The 25,602-nt window shown below is 37.0% G+C and overlaps 1 protein-coding gene across 1 annotated transcript in view; it reads left to right on the forward strand.

Moving 5' to 3' along the window:
- DOCK9 (dedicator of cytokinesis 9) overlaps window positions 1–25,602 on the forward strand; it is a gene marked incomplete at its 5' end in the record, with an annotated part of 115,120 nt that overhangs the window by 42,571 nt on the left and 46,947 nt on the right. Inside the window, 20 exons of the mRNA XM_084269813.1 lie at window positions 393–567; window positions 1,825–1,892; window positions 5,508–5,582; window positions 5,689–5,829; window positions 6,188–6,388; window positions 6,551–6,673; window positions 9,027–9,109; window positions 9,725–9,847; window positions 10,423–10,502; window positions 10,581–10,768; window positions 10,880–10,945; window positions 11,505–11,597; window positions 11,889–12,012; window positions 12,538–12,659; window positions 14,102–14,188; window positions 14,726–14,815; window positions 20,189–20,304; window positions 20,433–20,502; window positions 20,636–20,761; window positions 20,891–20,962. Of these exons, the coding sequence (XP_084125939.1) occupies window positions 393–567; window positions 1,825–1,892; window positions 5,508–5,582; window positions 5,689–5,829; window positions 6,188–6,388; window positions 6,551–6,673; window positions 9,027–9,109; window positions 9,725–9,847; window positions 10,423–10,502; window positions 10,581–10,768; window positions 10,880–10,945; window positions 11,505–11,597; window positions 11,889–12,012; window positions 12,538–12,659; window positions 14,102–14,188; window positions 14,726–14,815; window positions 20,189–20,304; window positions 20,433–20,502; window positions 20,636–20,761; window positions 20,891–20,962 (2,223 nt within the window). The remainder of the gene's footprint in view (window positions 1–392; window positions 568–1,824; window positions 1,893–5,507; window positions 5,583–5,688; window positions 5,830–6,187; window positions 6,389–6,550; window positions 6,674–9,026; window positions 9,110–9,724; window positions 9,848–10,422; window positions 10,503–10,580; window positions 10,769–10,879; window positions 10,946–11,504; window positions 11,598–11,888; window positions 12,013–12,537; window positions 12,660–14,101; window positions 14,189–14,725; window positions 14,816–20,188; window positions 20,305–20,432; window positions 20,503–20,635; window positions 20,762–20,890; window positions 20,963–25,602) is intronic.

Here is a 25,602-nt window from a genome sequence, read left to right on the forward strand (position 1 = left end):
CCTCCAATATAAAATCCCAGTGTGCATATAATTCTCACTCACATGTTGATAGTTTCATGCTTTTTTTTTGAATTATCTTCACTTCTACATGCTTGAAGTACAATAAGACTTGATTTGGAAATTTTTGTTGCTGTTTTGGGGTTTTTTTTAAACATGATTACAAGCCTATTTATGAGGGGAAATTGAAAGAGAACAGCTAATTTATTAAACTTCCACATGTTACAGTGATACAAATAATTTCAAAAGGTCCAATGGCAGAGAAGAAAAAGTGTTCCTATACTGCATTTGTTCAAAATATCAAACTGTATATTTTTGTTAACATCTGAAATAACTATGACTTTCGTTGTAGACAGCGGGTAAAGGTGTTATGAAGGTCTTTTATTTTCTTACAGAACAATAAAGTCAGACGTTTTGCGTTTGAGCTCAAGATGCAAGACAAGAGCAGTTACCTTTTAGCTGCCGATAGTGAACTTGAAATGGAAGAATGGATAAACACTCTGAACAAAATCCTTCAGCTTAACTTTGAGGCTGCAATGCAAGAAAAAAGAAATGGAGAGTCTCACGACGGTAAGCGGAGTTTCTGTCAATTCTAGTACAGTTATGTGACAATGCCTAAGTACATGTATTTGCAAAGAAAGGCTTTATTGTGGCTTTTGTTTGTTTTTTTCTTTGGTTGTAAAAATTGTGTGCCTTTTCATTGTCCTATGAGAGTTTTGATGTTCTACATTAAAATAGTACTGTTCTGTATTGATTCTGATTGAGTTAAGTCCAGAAGAGAATAAGATGACTGATCAGAAGTCTAGAAAAACGGAGCCCACAGTGAAAGATCCGGACTGAGGCAGTTAAGGAAAAAGGACAGCTTAGGAGAGTCTTGTTTTGAAATGTGTAAAATGCCACTGAAAATGGAGTCGTCAGTTCTGTAGTCACTGTAGGTGGAAGAATAAGAAATTGTGGTTGCAGTGAGGGACTTAAAATTGAGATGCAACTCCTTTGACCACAAATATTGCTCGTAAGTACTGAAATAGATTGCTTTGTTGTAAATTTTTTTCTGTTGGAGCCCAATGAATGTGATGTAGGTATAGTTTGGTGACAAAAGGATAGCCTAGATGGGCATTTCTTGCCCATTTTTCCTCTTGAGAGGGGGTAGAGAGGGCAACTGGTATGAAACCGAGTGTATGTATATCCAGTAGAATCTGGAACAGGTTACAAGGTTGTTGAGCTTATAAATAGCACGATGTGCCACAAGAGATTGTTAGGGTTGAAAATGAGATAGCACAGTCTTGGTAAAGTTTGACAGATTTTGACGTGATGTTTGCAACAAAAGGAAATCAGAAAAAGAGAAGCCTGTGGCTCTCTGAAATAACATTTTAGTCAGCGGTCCCCAGTGGACCTTGGAACTGAAAGGTACTTATAGCCAACTGAATGACTGCTTTGGAAATCCAGTAACCATTGGAATGTAGAGCTGGGAACATAATGAAAAGAGGGTGCTTGTTTTGAGATCATTACAATGCATAGTATAAATACTCAATGCATGAATTTACATTATTTTAACCCCTTTCCTCATACAGAAGTCAAAAGTAATATTATAGCTATTGTCTAGGTAAGATTAGAAACAACTGCTACTTTATCAATTTATGGAACTGGTTATATCCTCCAAGAAATCACTGCATCAAAATGAAGTGATGGAGTTGTCCACAACCTCTTTTGAGGGGCTAAGAGTTAAGAAAGAATAGAAAGATCTGAACTATAAGACTTTTGTGAGTAGTTTGGGGATTTGTTACGCTGTTTTAATCTCTTTTTTTAAATGTGGTTTTGTAATTTCAGAGGATGAACAGAGCAAATTGGAAAGCTCATCAAGTAGTTTTGATAACTACTATCCTGAAATTGCCAAGGTAATATATACTGTAAATGCCAAATTGGGATATAAAGTACTAAACATAAATTAGCCACATGAACTTTCAGTAAAGGTAAGGCACTGGCTTCTAGCTTTCAGTCAGTTTGTGGTGCTTAATTTGGAAGCTTGGAAGCTCTTTTGTGAGTAGCTGCGGTTCTTGATCTGCTTTGTGTTCTGCTTTTGGAAGCAAACTAACTACTGTCTCAAAGTTGCTTATATAAATCTTGATATGATACTTCAAAGCAGTGTGTTTTGTTTTTTTATTGTGTTTTATATAGTTTCTATAATTCGATGTCATGCTGGTAAGTTCTAAAATATTTCCATAGAAATATATTTATACTGAAGTAAAATCTTGGTTCTGTAGTCCAGAGGAGCTTAATAGCAGTGATGATGTTGATGTATTAAGATGTTTGTAACAAGCTAGCAAGTTCGTGGATACTTCCTATATTGCTAGACTTTTTACTTTTAGATTTTATTCTTGCAGAAGTGTGGTCGAAATAGAAATAAGAATGAAATAAAATAGAAATAAATAGAAAATAACAGTAACTCTTCCTCAGTCCACCTGCACACTTTATTCCAGTTAAGTCAGGGACTTCGTTGTGTCAATGTTTTGTGAAAAATTTTTGTTAAATCACCTAAGGACTGGAGCTGGTGACCTTGAAGTTGCAGATTCCAGACTCTTTCCTGTGACTTCTTTAGTCTTTCTTCTGTGTGCCACAGCCTGAAGTCTCAACACTTTATTTTAGAAATAAATATAAAACCAGATACTTTAGTTGTATGGGTAGATGAGGTACTTAGAGATCTGGTTTAGCACAGGACAGGAACGGTTGGACTTGATGATATTTAAGGTCTTTTCCAACCTAGTCGTTCTGTGAAGATTTTTCTTTCATTATAGTCAGAGGTATTGGAATGCTTGGGTTCCATATGACTTCCAGAGGGGACTGTTATTCAGGGCTCCAGAACCTGCACATGGTTTTAGTGCTGCGAATGCTGCTTCCTGTTTCCATAACCTTCTGATCGGAAGCATGCAGCTGTTTCAGCTAGGTACTGTTCTAGTGTGTTATTTTTCTTAGCTCTTTAAGCACTGGCTTTTTTTTTTTTTTGTACACAACATTTCTCTTTTCTTCAAAGCAAGTTTTCCAGTTTTCCCATCCTAGTTAATCTTTACTAAATACTACATTTCAAAATAATTTGCTCTAATGTCTTTTTCTAGCCTTTTTTTCCCTTCAGGAAAATTACAGGGAGAAATCTTGCAGTAGTACACTGTTTGTGCCTTAACTTGATTACTTTTTATAAAGGCTGTTTGTTTTGAGTATTTTTTTTCCTTTATTGTTTCTTGCATTGTCTTTTCAGCTGTTGTTTGGGTTTGTGCGTGGGGTTTGGTTGGGCTGTTTTTGTTTTGGGTGGGTTTTTTTCCCCAGAGGAAGACCTACAAAGCGTTGACTTGCCTTCTAGAAGAGTTTACATTTGTGCTCTTATTTTTGCTGATTTGAGGAGATCTTCACAATAGCTGACCTCATATCCTTATGAGGAAAGAGAAATTCCTCCAAGGGTGATTGTAGAGCACCTGACAGTAGGAGAAAAAAACAGTCTTCCTAGGAAAGTTTTAACCTCTGTGAGCACATCTCCAAGTCTTAATTTTTCCATCAACACTTGTGGGTTTGTTATAAACTAAGATGGTATTGTGTGCTTCAGTGCACAGATGTGCACATATGCATCTGTTTGTCCCACCTACTTCACATTTCTTTTATCTATAAAATAAGTACCAAGGATGAATGTAGTAGGGTTTTTATGTTGGATTGGGTTTTTCTGTGGTGTGTGTTTTGGGGCTTGGGGCTTTTTGTTGTTGTTCTTTGGTTTTGGTGGTGTTTTTACTCTTCAGAGAAAACAAATTAGTCCTCTATTTTAAGTGTCTGCATGGGTGTAGAGATCAGTGTGCCCAAGTACCTATTTAACCATTTGTGGTCCCAGTGTTCCTTGAGGTAGGAAAACATTGTCCCTGCTTTTTACTGATGCGGGAATGGAATTAGGGAGTCACTGTTGTGCTGTGGACAGGGTTGATGACTACATACATTTTCGATGCCTGACGTCTGACCAACTCCTCCTGAACCTGTCAGTCAAAAATGCATAATTTTGTCTTCTATTTGGTGCATAAACCACCAAAGAATCTAAAACTGTTCAAGATGGATGCTTTAGGTAAAGCAGTTTCTGGGTTGCTTATATGACCAGGTCATCTTCCTTTTTGGTTCTTGTCACTGACTCTTCCCCTTCCAAAACATGCGTGCAACCTTCTAGCCATCCGTCCATTTCTTCACAGTTTAGTCTTCCATTTCTCAATCATACTGACTGTCGGACAAGCAAAGTCTGCCATTGCTTTGCTGGTGATAACATGCCTGGGTCATGTGTTTCATAGCAACTCTTACCTTTTCTCCTGTGTTTGTTAAAGCTAAAAAAGTAAATTAAATCCATTACAGTATCTATACTCAGGCACATCTCAGAACTTTCTCTTCTGTAATGTGTCCTTTAAGTCGTTTTTTTTTTTAATAGTGTTACTAAACTAAAAAAGGATTTTGAACTCTTAGAGCTGGTGGGTTTTGTGTGTGTGGGGGTGGGTTCTTTTCCTTGAGATATAAAAAAGGCATTTCTTTGACCTCCAGCAAAGCAGCTGTAGAGAAAAGAGAGGTCACAAGAAAAGAGAGGTCACATCCAGCTGATGGTCAGTGATGAGTATATTTGGGTTGGTAACTTCTTTTAACTGTTACTGGCTGATCCAAAAATAGACACCTGTCTGTAATGTAAGACTTTGGATCCCTGTTTGACCAGCTACTACTTTGGGAATGGCAGCTCTCCTACATGGGTAATTTTGGCACATGCTTATATCCGTTTGTCATGTCCTGTGACTTTAAAAATCATAGAATACTCTTTAAATAATACACTTTAAAAAAAATAACCTATGTATACTATCAGTTTTCATGTTCTATTTTGTTCCACTTGACTTTTGTTTTACCGTTAATAGGTAGGTATCCACAAAGCCCAGGCAGAGTTGGTATACTTCCTAGATCTGCAAAGTAACTTTTAAGTCTGCTAGTTTTATCTTTTGGAAGTTTTAGGGTTTTTTCCATCTACCCACAGGAAAACCACTTCTCTAGCAGTAGAATCAAGAAAAAAGAAAAAAAAAAAAAAGAAAGAAGAAGAGCCCTGCTGGTGTTTCTTAAATTAAGTAACCTGTTGTTTCCTGAGCAATCTCATGGTCTCAGAATAGCTCTGAGCTTTAACCTGCACTCGTGCTATGAAAGATATTTCTTGTTTAAGGAGGCAAACTTCATTATGCAGTGTATACTGGAGTATACGTGCCATGAGCTTGGAAGGTTGCAAGCTGCTTGTGTACATTTTTGTGTTTTGAGGCTTGGAAAAGCCTTTGGAGGAGAGACATACTCTCAGACATGCTCTGGAGCAATTTAAACTGAAGAGTTGCAAAGTTCAGTTAAGAAGAGAAGAGCACATGAATTAAAAACATGTAAAGCTTTGAACACCACAGAAAAAGAAATAAAATTGAAAACCACTTTCATGTAATAGAGTTATATTCATGCTTTTTTCTTATTATTTTCAACAGAGTACCAGAGAAGCAGAAATCAAGTTGAAAAGTGAAAGCAGAGTTAAACTTTTTGCCTTGGATCCAGATGCACAGGTTAGACATTTTTTTTACAAGTGAGCATGTTATTTGCTTCTCTGTTGATCATTTTGAGATGAAAAATAAAAGAACTTACCTTCATTTTTCTTTTCTCTTTTTAAAGAAACTTGACTTTACTGGTATTGAACCAGATGTGAAGCCATTTGAAGAGAAATTTGGAAAAAAAATTCTTGTGAAGTGTAATGATTTGTCCTTTAATTTGCAAAGCTGCGTTGCAGAAAATGAAGAAGGACCAACGACAAATGTAAACAATCAACCTAATTCTTTTCTCTTAATATTGTAGCAAGTGTCTTAAATAGTTTGTTGGCACTTTTCTTAACAGCAGGAATTTCTTGCTGTGATTGAAAAACTTACATTGTTGGTGCTTTTCTACTCCTTCAAGCCAAACAGGAGTCTAAATCCTGCAGATAGGAACTTTGGTACTAATCTTGTGTTGTAGAAAGTGGGATTTTTCTTTTACTCTCTTTTACACCTTGTCAGTCGTACCTAAAGTGATGGCCATGTGTAACTTCATAAAAATGTTACTTGTCTTCCTTTCATACACACTTTCACAACAATAGAGATGCCAACAGTGACACTTGATTCTTTTTTTCAATGTCTAGGTAGAGCCTTTCTTTGTCACATTATCACTATTTGACATTAAAAACAACCGGAAGATCTCAGCAGATTTCCACGTCGATTTGAACCACCCCTCAGTAAGGCACATGATACCCAGTGCATCCCAACAAATGATGAACGGCAGCGGTGACAGCTTACACAGGATTCAAGACATTCATGAAACTGTGTTACAGTATCCAAAGCAGGTAAGAACTGCTGTAACCTGAAGAGTTAGCAGGATTTGGGGTACTAGTAGAGTTTTCCTGCAGGCTTCGGATGGCTTTCTGTTACGTAATGTCAAATGTGTGCGTTGCTTTCCTTTTGTATTATTTTATATTATTTATATTTATCTCTCATTTTATTTCCAGGGGATATTCTCAGTCACATGTCCTCATACTGACATTTTCCTCGTGGCTAGAATTGAAAAAGTATTACAGGGAAGTATTACACATTGCGCTGAGCCATATATGAAAAGTTCCGATTCTTCAAAGGTATGTTACCTTCCGGGGCACGGAGAAAATGCTGAGGCGAGGCAGGTTGTTTGGAAATGAAGAAATACCAATTAAAAAGCTTAATTCTGTAGAAAAATCAGATGCTGGATGATTTTATTTTGTAAGCTGTACTTATTACTAAACTATTATGAACTGGAACATAACAGATGAAGTCTAACATTACTGGGAAATGTTTATTTAGCTTATTAAAATTGTGGCATCATCTTTGATTTTTATCATGGCTTTAAATTGATTTGCAAAAGAATATTGAACATCAATGTGAAAGTTGAATTTTAAATCAAATATTAAATATAGGTCAGAAATTAACTGTATGCCTATCTTTATTAATGCATCCTATTTACTATATCATTGTTGTTGACTTTTCCTTTGTGTCACTTTTTGGTGACCATAGTTTACTTTATCTGCCCTCTTGCTGGCTTCTCCTTCACAACCATTGAGCTTGTTAAGCCTCTGTATAAAATGCTTTCCAAATCCCTTTTCGAAATAAACCACTGTAACTTCTTAAGTTTGCAGGAGTCTAGGATGACATAACATTTTACTGGTTTTGAAAACATACCTCCGAGAAGCTTTGTCAGTTGCAGCTTCTCTTCTTTCACTGAAGAAACAGAACTTTAATTTTGTTGATTGACAGTTGTGCTTAAATAGTTGGACCAGGATACTAGGAGAAAAGGTTTTTTTTCATTAGCAATGTCAGATTCTGTTGACATTCTTTCTGTTTTCAGCCAGAGAGAAGGAAGAAGGGAGAGTTAATTTTCAGTTTTTGCAGAGAAACAGTGTTTTTTCCTACTGATTTAATGCTGGCTGAGCTACACATTAAAAAACCTGTATTTTTCACTTGGTCTTAATATAGATCAGACTCCTGATTTGCTTTTCCAGGAATACTTGAGATTTTTTTTCAGCTACTGTTGGAAAACAGCAGCTTTGTATTTTAGGAATCTGTTTTTGAAGTGTATGCTGACTGTTACTGAAGTAAAACAAACCTGAACTGAGTAACTGATTTTTGGTGGTCTTGGGCCTGAGCCACGTAGAAAGGTCACGTAAGCTCAAGTGTTCCCAAATTTGATGCCAAGTGCTAGATTTGTGTTGCCCTGTACTGCAGAAGTAGCCAACAGGAACATTTATGGTTCTATTAACTGTTGCTGTCCATTTCTAGTATTCATTTGCTTATAATTGTATACAGTTGAACATTTAGAGAACAGGAAAAACATCCTCACTGCGATTATATAGTATTAATTTGAAACAAAACAGAACACTACTGACTATATAGGCCTCCATGTATGTCAGCATAATGAGCAAGTTTCGGTTCTCTGCAGGATTACTACTCTGCGTAAGAAAAAGGGAAAATGGAAGCAGCAAATTTTGTGGCCAGGAGGGCAATTATTCTCCCCCTAAACATTGAATACAGTGAACTAATGATGATTACTTATCAAGGTTCTATGCTGCTTAGTGCAGTTTCACCCTTTTTACAGGAAAGGAATAATGGAGAGCTGGCTCAAACAACACACTAATACTAAAAGCTCTTCATAATGTCAAGAGCATAGATTCAGGCAGGTTTACTCTGTTGAGTTTTTTCTTGCCTCTGGCAAATAATTCTGCTCTGTGAAGGCACATATGAGAAGATTTATGGAAAAGAGAAGCCCACTGCTATGTCAGGAGCTGCTGCTTTAGCTTAAGGGGGTCAGTGTGGTGTTGAAGGTGTCAAACTCATGATTTTCTAGCTGTGGTTGTTATATGTGTTGGTTCTGTATAATGGAATTCTTTGTTCACTTAAAGTTAAGAAGACCAAAATTTTAAATTTTTAATGAAAATGGTGTTGCACTGTCCATATGTAGGACAGTCTGTGGGCTCTTCATACAGCTCCCCATGTTCTGTGTGTACTTGTAATACACATATTGCAGAGTATTTCATTATTTGCTCTGCAGGAATGTGTTCTGGTCATAGAGTGGGTGCTAAATAGGGGAGCAAGTGGGGAGAAAATGTTCTATCTGGAATCACAATTTTGTGTTAAGAGTGGCGAAAATTTACTCCAGTATTCATATAAGTTTCATATGTAATTTCTTTTCATTGCTTAATTAAATATATATAATTGGAGGTGTAGGTGAGTTTGTGTTGTCACCCATAAAATGCTGTGAAATCAGTAGGCTCTGCTTAACCTGAAATGAATTCTGGAGAGGCATTTTCATTTTTCTTTCACTTGCATGCTTAGGATTAATCTTCTAAAGAAGATTTTCCAATTTGTATCAGTGTCAGCATGTGTGGTTTCTTTCTTGTATCCTAGTGGTGCAAAACTGTAACTTTTCAACCATGTTTTTTTTCCTTATGTCTTTTGCAGGTTGCACAGAAAGTTTTGAAAAATGCTAAGCAAGCATGTCAGAGATTAGGTCATTACAGAATGCCTTTTGCCTGGGCAGCGAGGTAAGGACAGATCTTGCCAATCTGTTTTTTCCTAACTTTTGTTTAACATAATTTTCTCCATCACTCTTGGCTATCTGGACACACTGCTGGCTCACGTTCAGCTGGCTGCTGCTGACCAACACCCCCAGGTCCTTTTCCACCAGGCAGCTTTTCAGATGCTCTTCCCCAAGCCTGTAACACAATTGCATGGGGCTGTTGTGACCCAAGTGCAAGACCTGGCACTGAGCCTTGTTGAACCTCAAACAGCTGGCCTCAGCCTGTCCAGGCCCCCCCTATAAGAGCCTTCCTACCTTCGAGCAGATCAACATTCCCACTCAACTTGGTGTCATCTGGCAGTTTACTGAGGATGTGCTCCATCCCTTGTCCAGTTCATTGACAGAGATTAAAGAGAACTGGCCCCAGTACTGAGCCCTGGGGAACACCACTTGTGTCCACTTGTGACTGGATGTGTGAATTAAGTGGTTTACATTTGGATTTGTTAGACTGAGATGTTTATATGTTAAAACTCACCTACAATGATGGTGCAGTGTGTGCTAATTTGGAGTAAAGAAATTTCTTGAAGTGAAATTTCAACACTTCCACAAACTCAGCTGAAAGCAAGTTTTTGACTTTCAGGACGTTGTTTAAAGATGCCTCAGGAACCCTGGACAAAAATGCAAGATTTTCTCCTCTCTTCAGACAAGACAGTAATAAACTCTCAAATGAAGACATGCTGAAATTGTTAGCAGATTTCAGGAAGTAAGTCTAATTTCCCACTTTAAAAAACACAAAGAAACAAAAAGCCCACACCCTCTGCAAAGCCTCACCAAATTCATGTTTCTGAATCAGCTACATGATAACATCTAAGAATTTTTTTAACTTACTGTTTTATCACCCCCTTTTCTCTTCCCCCAAGTTTAGCCTTTTGCCATGAATGCTTATCACTGGCCACTGAGATTTAAAAAGCTTAAATATAGCTTCCTTCTTCATTGCAAATGATAGTCAGCTATTGCATGGCAAACAAAATACACCTTTAACAAATGTTTTCATTTTCATTTAAAGAAGGGAAAACATCATGCTTTTTCTTAACCTTTTGCACACTTGTAAATAAAGCCTTGGGTTTTTTTTTTCTGTTGTTGAGAATTAAAAGGAGAAGAAAACTGTAAATTTAGGTGAAAAGCATGACCAGATCAGTCATCCACCCCCAAGCCACCTTTCCTCTCGTACTCCTATTTCAGGATATTACTTTTGACTCTGTTTCCTATTATTTCTGTTCTCTGGCATCTCACAGTTTTGCATTTAGCCTGACTTTGAGGTGTTTTTCCTTCCTATAGACCTGAAAAGATGGCCAAACTTCCTGTTATTTTAGGAAATCTGGATGTTACAATTGATAATGTGTCACCAGATTTTCCAAGTAAGTATTAATAAACACTGTTAGGCACTCAGGCTTTTTTCTCTTCAGGTTTGTTTATTGGTTTTTATGTATTTTCAGATTATGTTAACTCATCATACATTCCCATGAAACAGTTTGAAAGCAGTAGCAAGGCACTAATAACATTTGAAATAGAGGAATTTGTTCCCTGCATACCCAAACACACTCAGCCTTTCACCATCTACAACAATCACCTTTACGTTTACCCGAAGTACTTGAAATACGACAGTCAGAAGTCTTTTGCAAAGGTGAGTGCAGGAGAACTAGATGTTCTTTCTCTGGTTAAGAATGTTTACACATTTGATTTCTGTGATGATCCTTACAATTGTTTGGGTTTTTGTTTTTAAATACTGCTTTAGGCTAGAAATATTGCAGTATGCATCGAGTTCAAGGATTCTGATGAAGAGGATTCTTTGCCATTAAAGGTCAGTCTTTTGATTTTTGTGACTGATTAAAGAAAACAGTGAACAGTTAGGGAAGTGACACAGTAGTTCTTTCTTATTTATTTAGTTTCTGACCTCTTGCATTTGGCATATAAATAACTTCTAGGTGACTTTTTTAATATAAAAGATTATCAAAGAAGCCTCAGAACATTTAATATCTTGATATCAACAAAAATTCCAATAATAAATTAATTGCAAACAAGGTGGCTTGTGCATACCCCATAGAAGGAATTCTTTACATTAAAGCTTTGGGTCAGCTGCAGAGCCAGGCTTTGTCTTTGTTGATGCAATACTACAGTGTCTTATAAGAGGTGCATGGAAGAAAAGTAGCAGAAAAATGTGTAGGAATCTTGAGTTAAATGTCAGTGTCAGCTCTGCTGCACAGCAGGCAGACTACAGATGATGTAATCTGTCTGTGCAAAGAAACCAAGTTAAATACAAGTCAAAATATTTCAGATTCTATGTGAAAAAGATTGTAAGCTGAGAGAAGAAGGATCACAGGATTTGATTTCTTTTTTTTATTCTTTATTTCTATTATTAGTGTATCTATGGTAGGCCAGGTGGACCAATATTCACTAGAAGTGCGTTTGCTGCTGTTCTGCATCACCACCAAAATCCAGAGTTTTATGATGAGGTAAGCTACCTTTCTGAGATAACTCTTACTAGTTTAGGTACTATATGTAAAGTTTCAAAAATACAAGAAAAACTTGGAGAATTACAAAGGTTTTGATAATGATTTTCAGTTAAACCAGTCTCCCCTTTTTCACTGTAAGTAAATTATTGTTATTTTTGTGTGGGTGATTATTGGTCTGGTTTCAAATAATATAGAACCTGGAATCGCTTTTGAAGTGTGCAGCCGTTATGGCATGTATGTCACTGCTCTAGCTGAAGACTCCTACAAAGACTGTGATTCCTTGCCTTTCAGATAAAAATAGAATTGCCCACTCAGTTACATGAGAAGCACCATTTGTTGTTCACCTTCTACCACGTCAGTTGTGATAACTCAAGCAAAGGCAGTACAAAGAAGAAAGATGTTGTTGAAACACAAGGTTTGTATGCTAATGCATTGTTATCAGTAACTACCAGGGAGATTTTATGCAATAAAAATTATTTGGTAACCTTGATTCTTGTCATCAATGCTTTCGAATTACATTACATTGCTGGTAAGATTTAATCAGGTAGATGAGGTACTTAGGGATATGGTTTAGCATAGGGCAGGAACGGTTGGACTTGGCGATCTTGAAGGTCTTCTTCAACCTTGTGATTCTGATTCTGTGATTCTGTGAATTAAGTATTTATTTTAATTTCATGTTTCAGATGGGTTTTTTAGAATGTCTATCAAATGTATGTTTGGTTGTGCTTTGTGGGTTTTTTTCCAACTCAGTGACAATTGATTTGCCTTTTGTGATTATTTCTAATTGTTTGAGTTCATATCATTTGGCCCTTATGGTAACATGGTGCCAGTAACATTTTCTGGTTAATGAATTACGTATCAGGAATGCACGTTGAGGCTTTTGTAAGGGTTTATATAAAGATTCATAACATTTAAAATCCATTGCTTTTGTGTGTCATAGTTGGATATTCTTGGCTTCCTCTAATAAAAGATGGAAGAGTGGTGACCAATGAGCAGCACATCCCGGTGTCAGCAAATCTTCCCTCAGGCTATCTTAGTTGTCAAGAAGTGGTGGTTGGAAAGGTATGTTATATGAAAATGCCCTAATTTTTGAAAAAAATGATGTGGAAAGAAGGTTTGATGAGATTTAAATAATACTCTAGTAGAATTGTCTTACTTTTATAGTTGGAGTGCTTTGCAAAAATCATACAGCTGGCTTAGAGGAAACAAAGAAACCCAAAAAGAAATGGGAGACAAAACTTATGTCTAAATTCTGCTTTTACAAGAATTTGAATCAACCTGCTCTAATATAGTTTTTCATTTAAATTGTGAACTACTTATTTCTATTATTAATTAGTTGCCGTACTTAGGAAAGTTTTAAGTTTCATTTTCTGTAGTAATAATCAAATAGAAGTTATAGTAACCTGAAAATATATGAAACTATTTAGTTTATGAAGATATGCAAATAATCTGAAGTCCTTTACTAAATTTTTTTTAGCATTTCATGCTGTCTCCTTTCAGTAAGTCCTTTATTCCTGAAAAAGTCTTATTCTCACATCTTGATTTTTGTGACCTTTATACTTCACTAGTAAAATTTATGGTTGTATTTTTCTAAGCAGAAAGCTTGCAAAATTGTAGTAATAAAAATGATACCAGGAGGATACAAAATGTAAAATGTGATAGGGGATTTGACATTTCATTTGAAGAGAATGAAATGCAGAGACAAAATTGGCTCATTTTGGAGGAAAAGGCCTAAAATCAATAGCAAGAGGTGCCGCTTTCCTCCTGTTCTACCACCTTTTATGTTTTTAAACTCTGCTGTAAGCTTTCAGACCATTGTCTCCTCCATATCTTTCATCTTTTCACATTGTAGGTGTATTCTCTATGCCTCTGCTGTTCATCTCTGATCATGCCCATGGGTAGAAAGTTAAGACCAATGAGATTACTTGAATATCTAGCAGTAAAACCTCTCTCCAACTGGTTGTCAGGGTAGACAGCTGAGCATTCTCATTCTCAGTTCTTCAGAAATGGCATGGGAAGGAAGCTCTGGCTGCTACCTTTTAGTGACCTATGTTAAGGTTTAGACAGTGTCAGTATCTCTGAAAATTCTTCTGTTGTTCTCAGAAAGCTAACAGGTATTTTTCTCTAGTCAGAAGTTGTAGGGGAAGCGTGGAATCTGTGACTTACAGTAAAGCAATTTTGTTATCCAGTGAGGGAACTATCATGGGACTTCTAAAAACAACAGAACAATCAAACAACCCCCCACAAAACCCACCCAAACTAAATCCAAAAGCAACAAAAAATAAAAAAACCACCCCAGCATCCCACTCAACAACAACAGAAACTATTTTAAGCTCCATAAATGCTTTTGGTACTCTTGTCTGCATAATTTTTCTTATGACTGTATTCATTGCACACATTTCTTCAACCTGTTAAAAAGAAAAAGTAGTGTTGTGCTATAAACAAGTTAGCTTACTTCAGTATACCACTGCGTTACTTCTTTTCCTCTCTATGTCTACGTGCAGCATTCTGGTCCTGAAATTAAATGGGTAGATGGAGGCAAACAACTGTTGAAAATTTCCACTCATCTGGTGTCAACTGTGTATACACAGGTGAGTTATAAAACAGGTTAAATTAGAGGAAGTCTTAGCAATAATGTATTTTTTTTATATGTATAGACAATATCTGGGAAGATTCTTAAACTCAGTATGCTGATGTCTTACTTTTTTGTCTCTTGGAACCTTTGCATGGTATACAAAAATTACTCTAAGTGAATTTAAAGAGTTCTGTGAGTGTGATTTTTGGTCTTGTTTCAAATAATATAGAATCTGGAATTGCTTTTGAACTCTGCAGCTAGAATGGCATGTATGTCACTGCTTTAGCTAAAGAATTCTACAAAGGTTGTGATTCCTTGCCTTTCAGATTAAAAAAGGATTACCCACTCAGTTACATAAGAAGCACCATTTCTTGTTCACCTTCTACCATGTGGGTTAAAGAAAAAAATAATGTTAAATGTAGACTAAATTAGTCTTTGGAGTAGTGCACTTCAATTATTTTTGGGTTTCTATATATAAGAATTTTTAATGTGCTCAGTTTCGGATAGTAAGATTAGGTATTGTTTAATGTGGTGTTCTCTTTGTCTTTGACAGGACCAGCACTTGCATAATTTTTTCCAGTACTGTCAGAAAACAGAGTCTGGAGCTCGTGCACTAGGAACAGATCTTGTGAAGTACCTTAAGGTATAAAATGGCAGGGAATAACAGATTATATTATTTATTTATGCTTTTGCAAAGCCTAGGAGCTTCAGATGTTTTCTAGGTCTCATTAATGGAAGATACTTCCTCTCCTACACAAATTTACAATTGTAGTAGAGGAGGAAACCACAAGGAAATAATGATGCACATTGGTCAGCCTTATGTAAAAGGGGCAGTGGGTGCAAGCTGGAGCATAGGAGGTTCCATGTAAACATAAGGAAAAGCTTTTTCACTGTGAGGGTGATGGGGCACTGGAAAAGACTTCCCAGAGAGACTGTCAGGTCTCCTCTGGAGACACTCAAACCCATGTGGATTTCTGTGTGATCTACTCTAGGTGATCCTGCTCTCATAGAGGGGCTGGACTAGATGATCTTCAGAGGAAAATGCCTTGTCATTCTGTGACTCTATGAGTGATAACTTTGAAACACTAATGGTTTAGTTTGTCAAAATAATCAAATTGAACTGCCAATGGGAATGATAAGGAATGATGACTCTTGATTTTGTAAAATTTTTTCTTAGGAGGTCATTATTGTTATATCTGTTGTCATAGTGTCATTCTCTTGCAGGCTTAAATCAAGAGTGCATGGCTTCCACAGAAATTTTTTCTTAACCCAGTAGGCCAGATTTTTACTATGAAGTCCAAAATTCAGTCCTCTTAAAAATCTATATAAGGTATCACAAGTAACTCCTGATTTTCTTAGCCACAACAGAGTATATTGTTGTAATTTAACACCATCAGCTAATAAAACTCAACTGTCTACTTGGGACATTTGAGAAAGAGCTATTGCATGTGGCACACTTGGGAACTAGACTTCCTTTGTGACCTTCGTTATGTCAAAACTGTGGCTCTGAGTTATAATCTTTGCCCCAAGACTTTTGTCATCAATTTTGGTACAAAACAGGGCACAGTACATCAACAGCAGGAGGATGGAATAAATCTATTTAGAAATAGTTTTTTTATTGTTGCTGGCTTTTACAGATGGACTTGTTTCTCAGTCTTTTTTATTTCTATGTCATTCTGAAACTTTGCAACCCCAAACCATGCTGGTGAAGTGTATGACAAAATCGTCCCTTGAAAGGGATTGTGGCTGTAGTAGCTTCACATGAAAAGTGTAAGGCAAAGAACAAATAGTCTTGTTGAACTTTGTTGTACCCCATAGTTACTTAGAATGAGTCACTAGAGATGCCTCTCACTTGAATTTCTTCTACTGACATTCTTGTTTTGATATAAGGTATCATTTCTCTCTGTTTCTCAAAGTATCTGTTTTGAGTTACTTGATAATTTTACATCTGGAGTCATCCTTATTTCCATGGATTTCTGCAGCAGTAATTGTACCAAATAGTCCCCAGTTAGATAGAACTAGCAGAAAGCCTGGTAGGGTTTTGGCTTTAAAAGTCAGCACTCTGCAGTATCAAGAGGCGCTACTGAAGTTAGTCAGGTGATGTGGAGAATCCCTCCCTGAAACAACACTTGTAAATCCTCTGTCATCGTGACGCTCTTTAAAATATGGAGTATTTCCTAATTGTATGTATGTGGCTTGTGGTCTGAAGAAACCTCTCCAATAGATACAAAAGAGAAGAACCACTGTTTGAGAGAGTTTCATCTTGCCTTGAGGCCAGAGGGACTATTCCATCTTTACCTAAGTAAACTTTCTGGGAGATTGTGGTCCTGCTGTCTGAGATTTCCATTTGGAACTACTTTACCTCTCAGTTCCTACTGTTTGTACTCTTCTGGAAATGGGTTTAAAGTTACTGGTATTCAGTTTCTTCCCATGTTCTATCAATCCAGGTTTCTGGAAGTCCCAGTCATAATTTGCCTTTTTGTCCTCTGGTTGTGGCTTTGAGATCAGTTGGGACACTGAACCCTTATCATTGGGCTTAACCTCTTTTTTTTTTCCCTCTCCATATAATAAGGATGGTATGTTCTTCATATCTCTCATCATGAATTAGAGATCTTAGAGTCTGACCTGTGGTCAGTGTTCTTTCCATCGCTTTTTTCGAGGGCGGCAGTCTTTCTGCTACCAGAGAAAATGGCAGATGTTTTTTGGTATCAAGAAGGAAAGGATTGTTACCCATACTGGACCTCAGGAAATTAAATGTCTTTATTGATAAGTTCAGGTGGAAGACAAAAAAACCCCAAAACCAAAACAACAAAACAAAACAGAATATGCTCTTTCTGGTGCTGTAATATAAAGCAGCTGCTCTGGGAAACAATCAGATGCTACATGAAAAGAACCATTATTACAGAAGTCTCTGCATACATGACAAGTATGAATCACCACTGTTAAAATACCAGTTTGCACACCACGGGGAGCCTCTGTACCAGGGTTCTGGCAGCAGTGGCTGTTCATGTTGTGAGGAATGGGATGATCCTGTACTTTGTGGGCAGTTGATTGATTCTTACCTCAGGAGCTGAAGTTGTAAACAACCATCATTCAGTTGCTGACCTGTTTGATTCATCAAGATTAACAGTACTTTAAGAAATCCCACTGTTTCTTAAGTTTACCAGAGCTCTACTTGAATCTGATATAATCAAAATCTCTTCCAGGGACTAGCATGGAAATTTCAGATTTATCTTGCTACCTGCTGACTGTCAAAACTGACAGCTGACTGGAATCAAAGACTTCATTGTCTTGATGTTCACAACTCTTATTAGTCTGGTAGAACAAGGCGATCATTATATATTAGATATCATTTTAGAGAAATGACAAAGCAACACATTGTTTACTTCAGTCACATGTGATAATATATACTGTATGTTTTGGTAGTTTATTCCTTTTCTTAAACATTTTGTTTATATTTATATTAATATTAATATTAATTCCACGTTAGCAAAATCTTTAGGTTCAGTGAGAAGACCATATATTTTCAAAATCCCTGGCACAGAATAATGCAACTGCAAAGCATCTGTATAAATCTTGCTCGTTGTCAGACACCAGAACACTCTTGCTAACCTGTATGAACAAGTTCCACACCACTAGATTAACACATCTACTGACTTCATCTCCTTGCTTCATAGTAACGGAAAGCAAATGCTCTTTTCTGTGTCAGCTACAAATTATGTCTCTTCTCAACTCCATTGGCCAGATTCCTGTCTAGCTAGGCCTCACAGGGATGCAAATACCTTTTACTTCTCCTGTATATGGAGAGCTTTTCCTCTGTGTGCCAGCCTACATGTGTTAAGCTTGACCAGCGTGAGTGCTAAATGTTCTTTAGAGATCAACATTTAAGTTCTCTGTAAGAGTTTCCTGAAGGTATTTCCTGTGCTATAATGGCAATGACACATTGAAATCCTTTGGATTTATTTTTCTCCATGAAGTCAGTGTGCTCCTGGCAGAGAGGCTTGAGTTATCAAACATGACAAGTGTTCTCCTGTTCTCACTTCTCTCTGCTATTGCTCTCCCCAACAGGATTTTGTGTAAGCACCATCTGACACTTCCAATTACATTTTTCTGGGAGTCACCTGACTCAAAATGTTTGTATGCTCTCCTTTATGTTTCATGAGCCCAAACATCACTTAGCATCTCATAAGTTGAGGTGTTTGCTTGTAGTTACGTCCATTGCTGCCTGAGAGATCCAAGAGCACAGCTATTTCTGGCCGTCTTAAGTGTAACTGATTGCTCAGAGGCTTCAGAAGCTGGGCTACAAGTCCACTTCAGAGTCTTACTTAAACCACCATCTTTACCAAGAAAAATCTGCTTCCACAGCAAAAGTGTGAGCTGAAGTTCTGTTTGCATGTTTAGCCAAGGCTCTGACGTTCTTTTTGTGACATAAAACAATGCAGGATGAAATGTCACACACTGCCTTTTATGGCAGGGTGACATTCCATCTTTGGTCTGCAATGGAATGCAAAGGCTTAGCATGAAGAAGTTGGACTGGTTAGTAATTCACTGTCTCCAGTTCCCAGCATTAGGTATCATAGAATCATAGAGTGGTCTGGGTTTGAAGGGACCCCGAGGACCATAGAGTTCCAACCCCCCTACCACAGGCAGGGCCACCAACCTCCAGGCCTGGATCTACACAAGGTTGCCTAGAGCCCCATCCAGCCTGGCCTTGAACACCTCTAGGGATAGGCCATCCACCACCTTTCTGGGCAGGCCGTTCCAGCACCTCATCACTCTCTCTGTAAAAAATCTGCCCCCTAATATCTCATCTAAACCTTCCCTCCTTTAGCTTCAATCCAACCCCCCCCCCCCCCCCTTTGTCCTGCCTTTGTCTACCCTTTTCAAAAGTTGATTCCCCTCCTGTTTGCTCCCTTCAGGTACTGGAAGGCTGCAATGAGGTCCCCCCACAGCCTTCTCTTCTCTAGGCTGAACAAGCCCAGCTCCCTCAGCCTCTCTTGGTAGGGGAGCTGCTCCAGCCCTCTAATCATCTTCGTGGCCCTCCTCTGAACCCTCTCCAACAGTTCCACATTTTTCTTGTAATGGGGGCCCCAGATCAGGACACAGTACTCCAGATGGGGCCTCACAAGGGCAGAGTAGAGAGGGACAATCACCTCCCTGTCCCTGCTGGCCATCCCTCTTCTGATAGAGCCCAGGATACCATTGGCCTTGTGAGCTGCAAGAGCACACTGCTGGCTCATGTTAAGTTTCTCATCTACCATGACACCCAGGTCCTTCTCAGCAGGCTTACTCTCAAGGCGCTCTTCTCCCAGTCTGTATCTGTGTCTGGGATTCCTCCAGCCCAAGTGCAACACCTTACACTTGGCAGTGTTGAACCTCATTAGGTTCACCCAGGCCCATCTTCCAGCCTGTCAAGATCCCTCGGCATGGCTTCCTTTCCTTCTGTTGTGTTAATCACACCACTCAGCTTGGTGTCTGTAAACTCGCTGAGGGTGCAAGGTAGTTAGGGGGTTTTAGTTAACTCAGATTTTTAACATAGTGGTTTATTGTTTTGCAACGAATATAACTAGTAACCAGTACAACTAGTGCTGCACTTATTCCAGGTGAGCAATCTGTATGCTTTCATGGAGCTTCTGCTTCCTAAATGTCTGCATTGGTGTATGAAATAGCAAAGTGTATATCAGAGTGTCAGTGTCAGCTTGCTGTTGTGTATGCAGGTAGTCTCTTTGTTGAAGCATTGCCTAGTATGCATTTCAGTGGAAAAGTAGAAACAACTACTTCTAAAATAATTTTAATAAAACCTACTTTTTATCTCTGATTTGCCATAATTTAGGAAAAATTTACCAAATATTTATGTTGGAAACTATTCTCAGTTGCTTTCTGTGCAGTTGTATTTTAGGTAATTAACACCAAATAGCGCAAGCAAAGTGTGTTTTTGGAGAAAGACTTACAGTGAATTTTATGCTTTAAATGCCATTGTTTCAAGGGAGTTAACAGTGTTACTGCTTTCTTTTAGAGCCTTCATGCTATGGAAGGCCATGTGATGATAGCTTTCCTGCCAACTGTCCTAAACCAGTTGTTTAGAGTTCTCACTAGAGCAACTCAAGAGGAAGTTGCAGTCAATGTGACAAGGTAAAGAATTTTAAGTGTTTCATAGAGTAAAAGTGGTGACTGGTTGGTGCATAAATCTGTAACTGAGTAGTGGTTTTGATGTGATTATAGCTTTCCTTGGAGGCTTACTCTTTCTGACTTCTGTTTAGGGTTATTATCCATATTGTTGCTCAATGTCATGAGGAAGGCTTGGATAGCTACCTGAGGTCTTATGTCAAGGTAGGTAAAAGTACATGAAATGGCTCTTAATATTTCCTCTGAAAAGAGTATATTTAAATTCAGTTGCATCTGATTAATTTATTGTTTTATCTTATGTCATGTTCCATACTGTGTTCTGTTTTTCCTCCCCAAGTATGCGTATAAAGCTGAACCCTACGTTGCTTCTGAATATAAGACAGTACATGAAGAACTGACAAAGTCCATGACAACAATTTTGAAGCCATCTGCTGACTTTCTTACAAGCAACAAGCTACTTAAGGTACATGCTGAACTGTACATTTCACTGCACATTCTTCTCTGGTCATAACTGAAGAATAGCAACTGATTGTATTGAAATAGTTGCTGAATGCATGTGGCAATTATACAGTATCTTTTCTTTTCTCTGCAGTATTCCTGGTTTTTCTTTGAAGTCTTGATAAAATCAATGGCTCAGCATTTGATAGAAAACTCTAAAGTGAAGGTATGTCAACTTTTGCAAAACATTTTTATCCTGAAGGGAATTTGTATAGTCCCTTCTTTCTCCAGAAACATATTGAATTTTGTGTGATTTCCTAGGAAGGAGAATGCTAATGTTTGAAAACCAGGCATTTTTCTACCAGCTTGGCTTAGAATAAACTGTATTTTTCTTACATTAATGACAGCTTTTTACTTCTGTGTTAAAATAAAGTCTTAAAAGAAGAGTTTCAAGTATACAAAGTAGTCTCAGCTGAGTAATCAACCAGGTTGATCTGAAATCTTTATCAGTATTTTCACGCTGTGTATTTTCACATAACTGAAAATCTGAAGCATGTAGGAGAAAAAATAGATTGGACAGTGATCAGGAAAATAGATTGGAGAAAAATAGATTGGACAGCTTTTGGGTGCTGCACTCAATACTGTTCTGCTCTAGTATGTCAATAGAGATTGAATTCCAGTTCAACTATTTCAATAAACTTAACCTTTAAAGAAGTTTTGAATTAATTTTTCATTAAGAATCAGGTGTACTCCATGTGATAATTGGTCAAATAAATTTTCTATCATTAAATGCTCTCTAAAGTGGTGTCTTTATTATGCAAATCCTAGTAACTGCCACTTTTTCTTAGAATACTAATACAAAACAAAACGATTTTCCTGTTCATATAATTGGTGTACTGTTAGAAGGATTAAATCCTATTGCCAGGCTCTCTGTTTTCTAGTAGTAGATGAAAAATCTACCTTGCTACAGTATTCACCTGGACTCATTTTAGCATAAATTACTGATATACGTAATTTGCAGAATATCATAGCAATACAGAGGAAGAGCATGATTAATGGATTCAAGTGGAACATACAGCAAAAATATGAGGCTTCAGTGTTGCACCTTTTTTAGAAATAGAAGGATTTAAATTTAGGGGTTGTTTTTTTTTAATCTGAATTAAATAAGGAGAAGGACCTGTAACTCATGTTACTATTTTTCCCACTGCTCTGGGATGCAGGAGTTCATTTTAGCTGGTCCTCATTTAGTAGCTATGTTTTATTCTGACTTTCTGTGAGTAGATAAAACCTGTAAAGAATATCTCACTTCATCCTGCTATTTTGCATTTGAAAACTACCTCAGATTTTTGGATATAGTGTCATGAGGCACTAGCTGCTATGTTGCATTTTTATATAAGGCAAAGGAGTTGTCTCCATTGAAAATGTCATGAAGAGGAGAGTGATCTCTGTTCTGTAGCTAAAAAGAAAGAATGAATTATTGTTTTCTTCAAAGAAAATCTCAGCTTTTCACTGGAGCAGTGAAAATTCTGGAACCTTTACTGGGAGATTTCTTTTGAAATAGGTTAGACAGTTGTCAGGGAAAACACAATAGAGGTACATAAACTTTTACCTGGTATTTCTAGTCTAACCTATAAATAGGTCAGGGGCAGAGGGAAGTTAGGTATATGGTACTAACACTATAGTATCTTCTGATGTGTGGAAGAGGGTGAGCTTTTATCACTAACTTCTTGAACTGTCTAGCAAACTGACAGCTACTCTTTGTTTGGGAGTTTTTAGAAAGCAAGTATATGCACAAGGGTTTTGCAGTACATGTCATGCAGCGCATCCTTTTGCATTTAAGATGTCAGGCTCCTTGCTTGTGTTAACTGATCAGCTGCTTGGGAATTCCTCCAGATTTCTAGCAAAATAAAAATATTAACAACTACCACTAACCAATATAATATTGTTGATTCAAACCAAAGTAAGAAAAATATTCAGGAGGACTCTTCTGTTGTTCACTTCTTTTTCTGTTTCCTAGTATCTGTTAAAATAATTTAGGATCTGTAAATTTAGATTTCCATTATTGATTTGATGTTCCTTGATGGAGTTTGTGCCTCTCTTCACTCTGTGGATGGAGCATTTCTTATTTCACCACGCTTGCTTTTTGTGATTATTATAATCTGGTAAATTAATTGTATTAATTTACTTAATTCAACAGAAATAGAAGTATAAGCATATAACACCAATTCTTTTTTAAAGCTGAAATTTTCTAGAAAATTCTGAAATTGAATTTAAATTTTGTGAATTAAAATTATATTTAAAAAAAACTTTTTTGTTGCTTTCAGCACTTAGTGACAGTACTGGCAGTATTTTTATTTTGTAGTACTCAGCTCTGTGAGGAGAGACAGATTTTGTAATTACAGAAAGTGGTGCATCTGGGAAAGGTTTTTCAAAACACTGTGTGTGTGAAACTTCTCTAACTCAAGTATGTTTTCAGTTGGATTTGTTATGTGACACTGAAAAACAGCAACATGTTTATGCTTGGCTGAACAAAACTTATATAATTATTTCTGATTTTAACAAACCTACAGAAACCCTCACAAGGTTGGAAACAATATATTGGTAAAAAAAAAGGTAAAATTCAAAAACCCACTACTTGCTGTCATAGCAAACCCATTTCTTTAATTTAATTATAGCTTCCTTGCAATAGGGATTACATTTTTAAACTGAGATCAGATAGTGAAAAATACAAGTACTGTAGAAAATAATCTTTTTAAAAGCAGGAATCTGTGTAAACAAACAAATGCAATTTACTTTTCAGAATCACTCAGCCAGTGTCTTAAGTCTGTGTGTCTTGTATAGTATGGTATTCTACCATTGGTCAAGTCACATTACTATTAGTTCTTGACTTTCAAAAAAAAAAAAAGTTATTATTTCTTTCCTGCACAAGTGCTATAGCGACTTGCTCAGAGCTAATGTGCCTTTACTGACTCATGTAATCCTAATAGTAAATTATTTTTGGAGAGTACCACCACGTACATCTGAGGAAGAAATTCAATTTACCAAGACTTTTATTTTAGGGAAAAGAAAGCTGTTGAAGGAACTGCATATCGGTTACAGATGCCCGAGACTGATTTAATTATCTGGTGTTAGGGAAACGGTGTGAATTGGGGTAGGCATAACCATTACTGTAACTCAAAGACCTCCATCTCTTTGATGTCTAAGTGACCTAAGTAACTACAAGAGAAGGCACTGATTTTTATTTTTATTCCCAGTAGTTACAACCAGCAGCTGAGACCTAATGGCCCCAGGTTTTCTGTACTTGAAAAACTGAGCAATTCATTTAGTGATTTTTCTATACGCTATAAATTAGATACTGTACAAACTATGGTCTTCTGAGATCAATTTCTAAGGATTATTTTAAGTAAATTAGGATTTTCAATAAAATTCACCAAAAAAATGTGAGCAGGAGACAATTCAGTGAATGTTTATTTCTGAAGCTTGGTCCAGGAATTACAACCTTTCTTTAACTGGTATTTTACATCGACTTGTTGCATCAACTCTTTTCTTACATGGGGTTATGTAATCACATAAATCCTGAAAAAAGTCTTGCTCATTTTAAGCAGCCTTTCTGTCCTAAAAAATTCTTTAAGTAGGCCAAAAATGTATATACTTTGATTTTAATGAATGCTTACTCTACCTCTTAACAGCACAATTGAAAACATGCATTTTGTAGGTGGTGGGCTGAGAAAATAAGGAGCAATGAAGGAGCATGACCCTTTTTTCAAAATAATACTAGTTGCTAGCAGTGTTTTACTTGTGATTCCAAGTTGCCAGAAAGAAGTAGATAAACCACAGAAATGTGATCTAAATATTGATGGTACTTTTAACTCTATGAGAGACCTCATTTATTTAGAAAATAAGGATGGACAGTGAGGGTATTTTTATAGATTTAGTACATTCTGTAGCCATAAATCTTTCTAAGATGGTAGGAGTTCGTGCAGAGATTTTCTTGTGCAGCATTGAAACAACTAAAATATTGCCAGGTGTTTTTTGTCAGGACTTACAGCTATAGAAACATGCAGTAATTCTACCTGCAGAGGAAGAAGCACCCAAACCAAACAAAGCATGTGCACACACACCCCAGAAAAGAAAACCCAAACTCTAAGCTTGATAATGCAAAATACCTGTTTGGTTTCTGTTGATGTCCTGCTCAACAGTGTTCTGCATACTAGGTATACTTGTAATATAAGAACCCCATTCATTTCAGTAAATAATACCTTGGTTATAGTAGTATCTTCAAAAGTCAACCCTCAGATATGAACACACCCACACCCGCTCACCTTTAGATTCCAGTACTTTGCTGTGTGTTACCCTGTATTGGAGTTGTTCTTATTCTTCCCCTGCAGTAACATGAAGTAAGGTTGCAGTGACTTTGTATGACAGATGTTTGTTGTTGTCTCTATGTTTCACGTGAAAAAAGACAATTCCACTTTTAGAATTAACCTCATTGTCATCTTTCCTTAGACATGAAAGAAGGAGCAGAATTCACTTCTTGTTTGCATGTATCCTCGTTTCTGAACATCAGTTTTTGATTTACAAAGCCCCCTAAATATCAAATAAATTATTTTACTGGCTTTTTTACTGGCTTTTTTGCTGGCTTTTTTACTGGGTAAAGTAATAAGTGGAAAATGCATTCAGGTATTTCCCACTTACAAGATCTGATAAAAAGATGCATTTTGGAGTGCAGCAAAATTATTTCTACAGCAAGAATTTTTTTAGTATTTTTAAAAATGTTTGATTACTGTTCAATAAAGACTGAGTTACACTAACTGGCATGCCCACTGGCAGTATTTTAAATTGTCCTGTCATTAATGAGTAGTGTTG

Source organism: Gallinula chloropus (genome assembly GCF_964237585.1).
Source record: "Gallinula chloropus genome assembly, chromosome: 1".
Taxonomy (NCBI): domain Eukaryota; kingdom Metazoa; phylum Chordata; class Aves; order Gruiformes; family Rallidae; genus Gallinula; species Gallinula chloropus.